This window comes from Schistocerca americana, chromosome 1 (genome assembly GCF_021461395.2).
Source record: "Schistocerca americana isolate TAMUIC-IGC-003095 chromosome 1, iqSchAmer2.1, whole genome shotgun sequence".
In the NCBI taxonomy this organism is placed as follows: domain Eukaryota; kingdom Metazoa; phylum Arthropoda; class Insecta; order Orthoptera; family Acrididae; genus Schistocerca; species Schistocerca americana.
Genome location: NC_060119.1, coordinates 364,464,766 through 364,477,936, shown reverse-complemented (window position 1 = coordinate 364,477,936; position 13,171 = coordinate 364,464,766). Strand labels below are relative to the sequence as shown.

At 41.5% G+C, this 13,171-nt stretch overlaps 1 protein-coding gene across 3 annotated transcripts in view; it reads right to left on the bottom strand.

Moving 5' to 3' along the window:
• LOC124600285 (glycine-rich cell wall structural protein 1-like) overlaps positions 1-12,949 on the bottom strand; it is a 38,456-nt gene extending 25,507 nt beyond the window's left edge. For 2 of the 3 annotated variants that reach the window (XM_047136148.1, XM_047136149.1), the window contains exon 1: positions 12,827-12,949. In XM_047136148.1, coding sequence (XP_046992104.1) covers positions 12,827-12,914 — 88 coding nt within the window. In that variant the 5' untranslated portion in view covers positions 12,915-12,949. The remainder of the gene's footprint in view (positions 1-12,826) is intronic. The other variant, XM_047136150.1, reaches the window with a different exon arrangement.
• Positions 12,950-13,171: the final 222 nt, after the last annotated feature.

The following is a 13,171-nucleotide window of genomic DNA, read 5'->3' as shown; positions in this document are numbered from 1 at the left end:
TGCACTGGGTAGCCGAGGCAGCTAGTTCATGGTGATTCCAATGAATGTACTGAACATGCTGCAAATTACTACAGGGAGCCTGTGTGTCAGAATTCTCATCCAGTGTGGCGCAACAGCGTTACAATAGAAAAATGAGTCACAGAAAAAAGGGTTTGGTGGTCTGTTGGACTGATGGTAGGTTCTTATACCTGTGGTTTGGGTTCAATTCCCACTTCTGTCAATGATTTTAGATAGGGAGAGAAAGACTCCATTCTCTTCTGACTACACCAAGTGAAGAAGATATAATGGCAGTGTGGTCTAAAATTCACATTAAAAATGATATCCCTTCTCTGCCAAGTAGACGTTAGGTTGAACCACAATAAAGTCTGGAGTGGTGACATGTAGAAACTCTATCACCAGTAACCTTTCTTATACTAGTTATTTATTTCTAGTGACGAAACAAACGCTATGTAGAGTCGCAGGACACTTATTCCATCTTTTATCTGAGCTTCTGTATGTCGATAAAATTGGTTCTGAACTGAGAATCCGACTCAGACCGCCCTTAACGCGGAATTTGATCCCTTCGTGGCAATGCAGGTCGGCTACTATTTGTTGTTTGTTCAAAACTGCAGATTCCTCAGCATCTCCACATATTACGTGTGAATGGGTTCGAATCCTGGCCCGGCACTAAAGTTTTCATTATATATTATCAAGTTCTAGCATGAGAACACCTATCTGCTGGTGGATAATAATTTTGATTTTTAATGTTTTTTCATTCGTTGTCAACACTAACGATATCTGACGTTTTTGACTCCCAGTGGGACACAGAACTATTTGCGAGATCACTGTAAGTTCAAGATGTTATGCCGAGCTGCTGGTGGAGAAAAATTCGGTAGCTGACGTCTCTTTGTGTGTAGTTTACAATGATATGTGTGGGGCTCTATTCCCAGTGAGCACTGAATCTTCGTCATATTATTTCTAGTTGAAACATGCTCACATGTCACTGCTGATGCAACAAACCCATATTTAACGTTCGTTTTCTCTAGAATATAACAGCGATAGGTGCCGGGTTGGAGTCCTGGGAAGGAAAAAAATAATGTTTCTTCTCGTCATTTCAGTTAAAACATCTAGCTACTGCCGAGAAAATCCGATATGTCAGAGTTGGCTGTGCTTCGATATCAATTCGATTAGGTTCTGGGTTCGAATTCCTGTCCAACACAAAGCTTTACCTCACGGCATTTCAAGTAAGTTACTTGCGAAAAAGAAATATTTAACATCTCTCGTAGTTCGTTAACAGGGACAAGAGATACTGTGGAGCTATTCGCGTCCGTTAAAAATGTTTGTGTTATGTAATTTAAAGTTGATATTTGCTAACTGATACTGTCTAAAATCGAGGTATATCACCCTCTGTATGCCTAATCAGCAATGACTGTTAGTTTGCGTCAGTCACGAAATCTTTGCTTAGTTTGCCTGACCTGGGTTTGAATCCATATGCAGAACGAGATGGTTCGTCGTGTCATTTGAAGTTAATACATATTGTCAAGTAGCAGCTCGTGAATAACTTAAATTTTTAACATCATTTTGTGTTAAATAATAAGTACTGTATGTTACTTTGAAGAGGAAATCATGACTACGACGAACTTACTACGTGCATTACCTATCTGACGTAATAATGAGCGTGGTAACATTTCAGGTATGTCATTTATTGTAATAAATGTGAGCTCACAAGCCTTAAGGGCAGTCTTATCTGTGATAAGGTGTTCCCTGATATTTGTAGCATTGTGGTATTACTTTACATCATGAGTTATTGCGATACAGAGCAGTGTTTTCTAGTGGTGACTTGTTGGAACCATTTTCAATAGCCAAACGACTGTACCAAGGAGCGATTAGAGGACCTGCTAGACAGCTGCGTTATGCCGGTTGCATGCGAATCAGGTGAAATGCAATTCAGGTCGTTCGGATACTTTTGAGTATGACTGTACATACCAGTGTTGGATTTTCGCCATATGAAGTGGTATATGGTAGAAAGAAACCATTACATTTTGAAGAGATTAAGCGTAAATTGGGGAAAACAGGGAGGTTACGTTAATGTCTTCTTGTAGATGTTGTGCTTCTTTGTGTTAATGGGAATGGTGCAAATTCCGTTCCCTCAGGTTGCGTTACCATCAAGAAAGTCCAGAAATCGTAAACCATCAGCAAATTTGTACAGGTGAAAACACAGGTAGTGGTGTCAATCTCCAAGGACAAATGTTACTATGTATTGATGTCAATGGATGAGCTACACTCGTGCCAGAGATAGATGGAGAGAATTGCTATATGTCTGACTAGGTAGGTTCAGACTGACACATGAGCCTGTGAAAATCTATTATTCTTAGGTAAGGGGGAAGCAGCAGGACGTCAGAGGGAAGTGGTAGAGGGTTGGTACGCATTGGTTTTACTCTATGTTTACTCCAGAGATAGTAATAGTAAACTACTACAAATGGGTAGTCCCAAAGCAATTATGAGATTCGAATGAAGAAACAATGGGATGTTAATCGATCGTACGACTTGCAACAAACATGGCCCAATGTTCTTTATCCCTGCAGCTGTCACTGGAATAAACATAATGAATCTGACATGGCCTTTGTTGTATTAGCTGGAGAAGCTAATCGTACTAGGTATGTTACCAACCAACAAGCTAACCAGTTTAAATCGCACCATAAACCTAGAACTCCTTCACTCACTGAACGAGTTTATCACCTCACTAAAGGGTCGAATCACCGCTGAGCGAATATTCCAATATGTAAGAGGGTATTGCGATAAACATATCCCACTTTTTAGTACTGTAGTGGTTCTGATTTTGCTTTGTGTAACCTACATCTGCCTGATGCATAAATCCTCCCACCCTGATGAACTCCCAGTAAATTTTAGAAAGTCAGGATTAGTTATGTAAGAAGTAACTAGAGAGTTACTGGGTAAACAAAAAGTAGTGCGAGGCATAATGAGAAGTTGAGACACATTGTCTACTGTCAAATGTTGGCTGAGGAATTTGTATAGCTGATAGAATTTGATAATGCACTGTGCTATTCTGCAACTAATAATTCAGTGGGATCATATTTCTGTAGTGAAGCAAGGCAGTCCAGTGAACTAAACCTGGAAAATAATGTTTAGAATCAGGAGTATAGACAGTGAACTTTGTGGTTTAAGTAGAAAAATAGGTCGCTGTATAAATTGCCAACTTGTAAGTATATGCAAGATTTTGCTGAGGAACCATGAGTAAGAATCCGGAGGCCGAATTTACTGAAAGAGAGAGGCATGTTTCCTGCTAATAATTTACTTGGAGCTGCTGGTTCGAACTAAGACGCCTTTCTGGGTTAATGCAAGAAGGCAGGGAAGTTGGCCAATCCAGATGGCAGAGCAGAGTTACACCAGGGGTACCTGCTGAGAGTGTGAGTAGGCTTATGAAGTGTCGAAGCGGTTACCTCATGTTGTCTTCAAGCAGAGGGGCCACAAGCGTAAACAACATCGATACAGTAGAAACGGAAAGACCCCACAGTCAGGATGTCCTGGTTACTTCACATCAGAGACACGTACTTGTGACTTACATAGTAAACACAAATGCTGTAGCAAAGCAAGTACGTGCCAAGACTATATAAATACTCATCATTTTTAACCAAAGGTATCACAGGCTCGCAGTCATTAGTTACGAGGAGGCACCTAAGTCACTGCATCAGTCTATGAGTCCCAAAGTACATTCAACTGCCATCGCCTGTGTGGACAAACTCTTTGTTGTCTGCCACTGATATGGAAAGATCATGCTGCTGTGGGTGACACCTATGGTCTATAGGTAACGTCTTTGACTAGTAACCAAAACGGTATCAGTTCTGGGTTCGAAACCCGTATTCGCTTTAATTTTGATTAATAATCAGCACTGGCGGCCGAAGGCTTCCGGCGTAAGAAATCTCCCTCATTCTGCCAACGGCCTTGGCAGAAGATGGAGAAGTGGACAGAATTTCAGGGCACTCTCTTGTCCTTGGAGTGGGAAACTCTGCAATGATCAACTGCATGAGGATGCAGAAGGCAATGGAAACCACTGCATTAAAGACACATAACGTGTATCCACAGGACACGTGGCCTGTAACTGAAAAAGTGTCATGATGATCTCTCCATTGACAAAAGATTACGGTAGAGCCACCCATTCGGACTTCCGGGAGGGGAATGCCAATAGGGAGGTGACCGAGGGAAAAGAGTCAACAACCAATGGAAGAATAACGTTCTACGAGCCTGGCGTGGAATGTCAGAAGCTTGAACGTGGTAGGGGAGAATAGAAAATCTGAAAAGGGAAATGAAAAGGCTCAACCTATATATGGTAGGGATCACTGAAGTGAAATGGAAAGAAGAGGTTGATTTATGGTCAGATAAGTATAGGGTAATATCAACAGCTGCAGAAAATGGTGTAACGGGAGTAGCATTTGTTACGAATAAAAAGATAGGGCAGAGAGTGTATTTCTGTGAACAGTTCAGTGACAGAGCTGTTCTCATAAGAATCGACAGCAAACCAACACCGACAGAGATAGTTCAGGTATACAGGGTGGCCCAATTGATCGTGACCGGGCCAAATATCTCACAAAATAAGCGTCAAACGGAAAAACTACCAAGAACGAAACTTGTCTAGCTTGAAGGGGGAAACCAGATGGCGCTATGGTTGGCCCGCTAGATGGCGCTGCCATAGGTCAAACGGATATCATCGAAGTTTTTTTAAAAAGGAACCCCAATTCTTATCACATATTCGTGTAGTACGTAAAGAAATATGAATGTTTTAGTTGGACCAGTTTTTTCCCTTTGTGATAGATGGCACTGTAATAGTATGGCTCGCAATTTTAGACGAACAGTTGGTAACAGGCAGGTTTTTTAAATTAAAATACAGAAGGTAGGTACGTTTGAACATTTTATTTCGGTTGTTCCAATGTGATACATGTACCTTTGTGAACTTACCATTTTCAGAACGCATGCTGTTACAGTGTGATTATCTGCAAATACCACATTAATGCAATAAATGCTCAAAATAATGTCCGTCTATCTCAGTGCATTTGCCAATACGTGTAACGACATTCCTCTCAACAGCGAGTAGTTCGCCTTCCGTAATGTTGGCACATGCATGGACAATGCGCTGACGCATGTTGTCAGGCGTTGTCGGAGGATCACGACAGCAAATATCCTTCAATTTTCCCCACAGCAGAAATCCGGGGACGTCAGATCCGGTGAACGTGCGGGCCATGCTATGGTGCTTCGACGACCAATCCACCTGTCATGTAATATGCTACTCAATACCATTTCAGCCGCACGCGAGCTATGTGCCGGACATCCATCATGTTGGAAGTACATCGCCATTTTGTCATGCAGTGAAACATCTTGCATTAACATCTGTAGAACATTACGTAGGAAATAGGCATACATTGCACCATTTATATTGCCATCGATAAAATGGGGGCAATTATACTTCCTCCCATGATGTCGCATCATAGATTAACCCGCCAAGGTCGCTGATGTTCCAGTTGTCGCAGCCATCGTGGATTTTCCGTTGCCCAATAGTGCATATTATGAAGGTTTACGTTACCGCTGTTGGTGAATGGCGCTTCGTCGCTAAATAGAACTCGTGCAAAAAATCTGTCATCGTCCCGTAACTTATCCTGTGCCCAGTGTCAGAACTGTACACGACGTTCAAAGTCGTCGCCATACAGTTCCTCGTGCATAGAAATATGGTACAGGTGCAATCGATGTTGATGTAGCATTCTCAACACCGACGTTTCTGAGATTCCCGATTCTCGCGCAATTTGTCTGCTACTGATGTGCTGATTAGCCACGACAGCAGCTAAAACACCTACTTGGGCATCATCATTTGTTGCAGGTCGTGGTTGACGTTTCACATGTGGCTGAAATAACATAACTATCCGGCGAACGGTCCGGACACTTCGATGATGTCCACGATACCGAGCAGCACACATAGCACACGCCCGTTGGGGATTTTGATCATAATAGCCATACATCAACACGATATCGACCTTTTCCGCAATTGGTAAACGGTCCATTTTAACACGGGTAATGTATTACGAAGCAAATACTGTCCGCACTGGCGGAATGTTACGTGATACCACGTACTTATACGTTTGTGATTATTACAACGCCATCTATCACAAAGCGAAAAAAGTGGTCCAACTAAAACATTCACATTTCTTTACGTACTACACGAATGTGTAATAAAAATAGGGGTTCCTATTTAAAAAAAAAAAAAAAACGCACTTGATATCCGTTTGACCTATGGCAGCGCCATCTAGCAGGCCAAACATAGCGCCATCTGGTTTCCCCCTTCAAGCTAGACGAGTTTCGTTCTGTGTAGTTTTTTCGTTTGATGCTTATTTCGTGATATATTTGGCCCAGTCACTATCAATGGATCACCCTGTATATGCCGACGTCGCAAGCTGAAAATAGGAGATACAGAAAGTATATGAGGATATTGAAGGGGTAATACAGTACATAAAGAGAGCTGAAAATCTAATAGTCACGGGGAACTAGAATGCAGTTGTAAGGGATGAAGTAGAAGAAAAGGTTATAGGGGAATATGAGTTTGGGACAATGAATGACAGAGAAGAAAGACTAAGTGAGTTATCTAACAAATTTCAGCCTGTAAAGCGAATACTCTGTTTAAGAATCACACGAGAAGGATTACATCATGGTCAGACAGAGATTCCGAAATCAGAGACTGGATATAGACCCAGAGCACAATGTGTTAGTGATGAAGAGTAGGCTGAAGTTTAAGAAATTAGTCAGCAATAATGAATAGGCAAAGAAGTGAGATACAGAAGTACTAAGAAATGACGAAATACGCTTTGAACTCTCTAAAGCTATAAACACAGCAATAAGGAATATCTCAGTTGGCAATACAGTTGAAGAAGAATGGACATCTCTAAAAAGAGCAATCACTGTAGTTGGAAAGAAAAACATAGGTACAAAGAAGATAACTGCGAAGAAACAATGTGTAACAGAAGAAATACTTGAGTTGTTCAACGAAAGAAGGAAGTATAAAAATGTTCAGGGAAATTCAGGAATACAGAAATACAAGTCGCTGAGGAATAAGAAGCTAAGACGAAATGGCTGCATGAAAAATGTGAAGAAATCGAGAAAGAAATGATTGTCGAAAGGACCGGCTCAGCATATAGGAATGTCAAAACAACCTTCGATGAAATTAAAAGCAAGGGTGGTAACAATAAGAGCGCAACAGGAATTCCGCTGTTAAATGCAGAGGAGAGATCGGGTAGGTGGAAAGAGCACATTGGAAGCCTCTATAAGGGTGAAGATCTGTCTGATGTGATAGAAGAAGAAACAGGAGTCGATTTAGATGAGTTGGGGAATCCAGTATCAGAATCGGAATTTAAGAGAGCTTTGGAGGACTTAAATCAAATAAGGCAGGAAGGACAGATAACATTCCATCGGAATTTCTAAAATCATTGGGAGAAGTGGCAACAAAATGACTATTTATGTTGGTGTGCAGAATGTATGAATCTGGCGACATACCATCAGACTTTCGAAAAAATATCATCCACACAATTCCGAAGACTGCAAGAGCTGAAAAGTGCGAGAATTACCGCACAATCAGTTTAACAGTTCATGCATCCAAGTTGCTGACAATAATAATATATAGAAGAATGGAAAAGGAAATTGAGGATGTGTTGAATGACGATCAGCTTGGCTTTAGGAAAGTTAAAGGCACCAGAGACGCAATTCTGAGGTTGCGGTTAATAATGGAAGCAAGACTAAAGAAAAATCAAGACACGTTCATAGGATTTGTCGACCTGGAGAAAGCGTTCGACAATGTAAAATGGTGTAAGATGTTCGAAATTTTGAGAACAACAGGGAAAATCTATAGGGAGAGACTGATAATATACGTTATGTACAAGAGCCAAGAGGGAATAATAAGAGTAAACGAAACAAAATCAGGGCTCGGATTAAAAAGCGTGTAAGACAGGGATGTATTCTTTTGCCCCTACTATTCAATCTGTACATCGAAGAGGCAATGATGGAAATAAAATAAAGATTCAGGAATGGAATTAAAATTCAATGCAAAAAGATATCAGTGTATACGATTCGCTGATGACACTGCTATCCTGAGTGAAAGTGATGAAGAATTACATGATCTACTAAATGGGATGAACAGCCTGATGGGTCCAAAATATGGATTGAGAGAAAATCGAAGAAATACGAAAGTAATGAGAAGTAGCAGAAATGGAACAGCGAGAAACTTAACATCAGGGTTGATGGTCACGAAGTAGATGAAGTTAAGAAACTCTACTACCTAGGCAGCAAAATAACCAATGACGGACGGAGCAAGGACGACATTAAAAGCCGAATAGCACTGGCGAAAACGGCATTGCTGGCCAAGAGAAGTCTACTGGTATCAAATACTGGCTTTAATTTGAGGAAGAAATTTCTGAGAATGTACGTTCGGAGCACAGCATTGTATGGTAGTGAAGCATGGACTGTGGGAAAACCGAAACAGAAGAGAATCGAAGGATTTGAGATGTGGTGCTACAGAGGAATGTTGAAAATTAGGTGGACTGATAAGGTAAGGATTGAGCAAGTTCTGCCTCAGAATCGGAAAGGGATATGTGGAAAACTCTGAAAGGAGAAGGGATAGGATGAGAGGTCATCAGTTAAAACACTGAGCAGAAGTTTTCTGCACTGAAAAAATGTTTTCAGTTCTGACACAAAGAAATTAAAGACGTTAGCCGCCAGTGAGCATTGTTTATATCAATGGGGTGATTTGAAAATTTGTTCCAGAGCGATATTCGAAACTAGGCCATCCCGACGCAGTGGTCACCACAACCGCACTAACAACCCCAGTACGGCTCCCGTCAGGTACAATTATCAACTTACATCACACACTAGTGTTGTAGTGCCACCGCTCATTATCTTCATTACTCGCAGTATCTCACTGATTCCTGTCAAATTTCGAGCTTGGTGTGCATCTGCAATGAAGGGATCAGTGGCTGTCACCGCCATAATTAATTGTTAGTTTTTAATTCTGAGATAAGGACGGAATGAAATTAACCTAATAGTATTTTGTTACCTCTAATTCCGGCATGGACCTTCGACCACGGAGTGTAATGAAGTACTGATTTACATTTCTTTCCGAAAGATACTATGTAACAACATACGTGGTGGTCCAAACAGTGTATAAATTACGTCTCTGAAAGGAAGAAGCAGCATCTGACAGTAGTGTTAAACACTAATTCGGTGCTGTAAATTTACATGGTGGCGCTGTCGTAAACTAGGCTTGCATCTTTCCCTGAAGGGTCTGTACCCCTTGGATAAATCACAAACGACTATAGGTGGGGAAATCAATGAATGGGAAAATATCGAAAGTTTTGAGAAAAAACAAATAATACAGATTGCAGTGCTGTAAAACTCATTTGCAGTCATAATAATATGAAAAGCCGCGCTTAATTAATATTCCAATGAAAGAAGTAGCTGGCAGAGAAGAAAAACTGTGTGTTGTTGGTTTTGAGTGGTTGGTACGTCTTCTTAGTAACTGGTGTGTACTGTGAAGAACACTTTTCGTCTACGCCACGTGTCTTCCTTTTGCCAGTGATACTGATGTGGGCTGCCTTCTCGCAACCGAATTGCACTATCATTCCGTATGACTCGCAGAACTTTGTTTGCGACAAGTCTGAAGATGAGCTGATGTCATCAGGCTCTTTAAAATGCTAATAATGCCTCCTAAAAATCGAGCCGCATGAACGTGGCGTGACTTGTGAAGAACGTACATGAAAAACTTGAGTACCTACCTCTCGAAAAATATTTCGTAGGTCCGGGTGTTTACTTGGAAACGATGACGTTCAGCGCAGTCATTCCCGTAATGTGAAATTTACCCGCACTTAATAATAAACCTACAGAAACGCAATAATAGAAACGGATATTCGACCAAACGCGACACTTTCAATTAATCTGGTAGGGGATGCTACACCTCAAGCAATCGCTCAGATACTCTGGTAGAAGTTTTTCGTTAACATGTAAGACATGGAATATGCTACGTCTCTTAGGGTAACTTCAGAAGTGGAATTTACTGAAGTGCAGAAGCTGCCTGTAAGTAATGTCCGACTGGAGACGTGTCTGTCTGAATAATCGATAGTGCGATGACTCGAACCAAAACATAACGAAAATGGGCCAGTAGCCACAGTTTCAGAGCAAGATTTGTAGAGACATCTCATATTATATTAAACGATCGCTTAAAACGAGCTCTAATATAAATGATGGAAGTTTCCCAAATAACAGTGCTTTATATAACATTTTAGTCGCTTCCGCGGAACGTGTCAATTACTGTGACAAACAAAGCTGGTGGAAAACTAGAGGAACTGGTTAAAATATCGCGCGATTCAAGACGGGCTTCTTTTGGTGGATCGCATTGGAGACAAGTATCTGAATATTCATTTCCAGGACATTGGACTGGCGCTAAATGTATGTTATAAACTGTGCTGATTAACGACTGATAGTTTTTAATATTATTACAGCGCACAACTCTTTGTTAGGGAAGTTGTGAGGTGGTTCACAACTGACACATTTACTCCTGGAAATCTTTTGATGGTTAAAATCTGTGTTCCCAGTCTCTGTCTTACCACTATGTAAACAATTCGCAACCCTTCGCTATCTTCCACGTACAAAAACGTCTTGCATGTTGTAAGTTAAGTGTTATATGTTAATTGTGCTTTGAGTCTAACTTCCCATAATTTTCCTTTCCGTCAAGCCGTGTTCTCTTGGTATTTTTCGTTTTCTTTCTTTTGCTGCTATCGAATTCCATTCCCCAACCAGAGTTACATTTCCGTCTCCGTTAATGTCATGAATTATATTTTTAAGACTAATGACCTCAGAAGTTGAGTCCCATAGTGCTCAGAGCCATTTATATTTTTAATTTCATCGTGCCTTTCTTTGAGTTTCTTCGTTACTCGCAGTAGTAGTAAGCATAAATACTGTAAGTACTTTGGTGAGAATCAATATCATTGATTTTTAGTCTTGTTAGATCCAAACATTGTGTTTACATCTTTTCCGTGCTGTTTCTCACCTACGTTTTCCACGTCTTTGTGTAAGAGTCAGTCAAACGAAAACGAAATGGATGGGAAAAAGTAAGTAAACTGTTTATTATTTCATAAATAATCGCTATAATTGTTAATACAGTTATCCCACTGTGAAATAAGACAATCAGTGCCTTCATGGAAAAATATTTGCGGTTACCTAAGGAATCAAGCGTGCACCTCTTCGTCCGAAGCAAATCGACGACGGCGAATGTCTTCCTTCAGGGCACTCGTATTCTAAACGGCTATGGCAACATATGGGCGATCATTTTGATCTTAGATTGTTTCGATAATACTGCAGAAGTTTCGATGGAAAGCACCTACATATCCGTTAGTGAAAAATTGCTTCATAGATTAGATTATGATTCCATAAACAAGATTGACATAAAAACAAACACAACAACTGCAAAGAAAACACTGGAAAACGCACGAAAACTCTGGGTGAGAAATGAACTGAAAGAACTTTATATTAAAAATCAAATGTTCAACACAAAGCTTTATAATGCAGAATTACAGTTGGGAAAGTTGCTTCATAGATTAGAATATGATTCCATAACCTAAAACGTCAAAGAGTGCACCGAGTTCATCGTGCAGGAAACGAAAGCTACACAGAAGAAAAAACTAGCCAATCTTATAAAGCAACAATTACCTCCTGAACTGAACCAAAACAGCCGAAAGAAACACACATTCTACACACCTTTCCTCATAACGGTGACTAGTCACAGTAACTTGTTGTTTATTTAATGTCAATAACAGTCACGGTAAAGCCTAACGTAAAATGTTCGCATTTAAAGACCTACATATCCCCCGTACAGTCCCGATCTCTTCCCATGCAATTTTTATGTTTTTGGAGCCCCGAAGGAAGACATTAGTGGCCGTCGATTTCCTTCGGACGAAGGGGTACACGCCTGAGTACAATCATGATTGCAGAGGCAACCACAAACATTTTTCCATGAATTCATTCACCGTGCTTGTCTCACAGTGGGATGTATTAGATGAGACTGTCGCCCTCATCCGGCTGATATACCAGGTATAGATTGGACTTCTTCCCAGCCCTGGATGCTATTTCCTTAAGGGGCTCTATAAAGCTGATATGATTGTAGATCGCGTTAACTAGCAAGCCTCTTTCCTCGTGTGGTGGCAGTCAGGCAGTTGTCCACATGAAGAGTGAAACGGCGGGGCCAGAAGGCCAGTCCTGACGTTGACTCTCTGCCCTGAGCGACACTAACGCGTTACTACCCGCCAGTCACTCCGTGGTGAGTGCGCATTGCCTGTGTTGGGTAAACTGCAAAGTGCCTCGCTAGCAGAACCCACGGTCGAAAGAAGCGACGTCTGAATTGATGGCGACTACTTTTGAGATAATAAAACAGTTTACTTACTCTTTTCGTCAGTCTCGTTTCCATTTGTCTGCCTCTAATAACTATAAGGGATATTATTTTTCTTGAAGGAAGTTTAAAATATATTAATAAATAAACGAACTATTGAGAACGTGTTATGCATTGGAGCCATTGTAACAGTGATGACTTCCAGGCTTTCATCTGTGCCCACTAGGAAAGAGACATCGCGTCTACTCGTCTTTCTTTATTTACGTTTCTTTCGAACTGAGCATCTTGTGAAGACAGTTACGTCCATCTTCGACATTCCTAACACTTCGAACAAGAGCGGAACGTAATACTGACATCACGCAGTGTGGAACTGCGTTCGTGCTACGGATGAGAAACGCTGAGTGCGTCCGTCCGACTCACCCTGTGGGCGTGCCGTGGCGGCAGCGAGCAGCAGCAGCAGCAGTACTGGTGAGGCTGCCTCCAGCAGCCTGTGGGCGGTGGACGCCATGGTGTGTTGCCTCCGGTGGACTGGCGGCCGCTTCCTCCGCCTCTCCTATATACCCGCGACCACAGTCAACACTCAGCACGCTGACGCCTCGCTCAGATCACTGGCCGCTCCCGCCCACCGGCCTCTCCTCAGCCCAAGGTTAAGGAGCCAGGGGGCCTGCACCATACACGTCATTCGGCTGCAAACACACACAACTTTTCTCAGACTTGAACTTTTCTTTACCATCACTGCATCCACATGATTCCTGCGCGATTCAC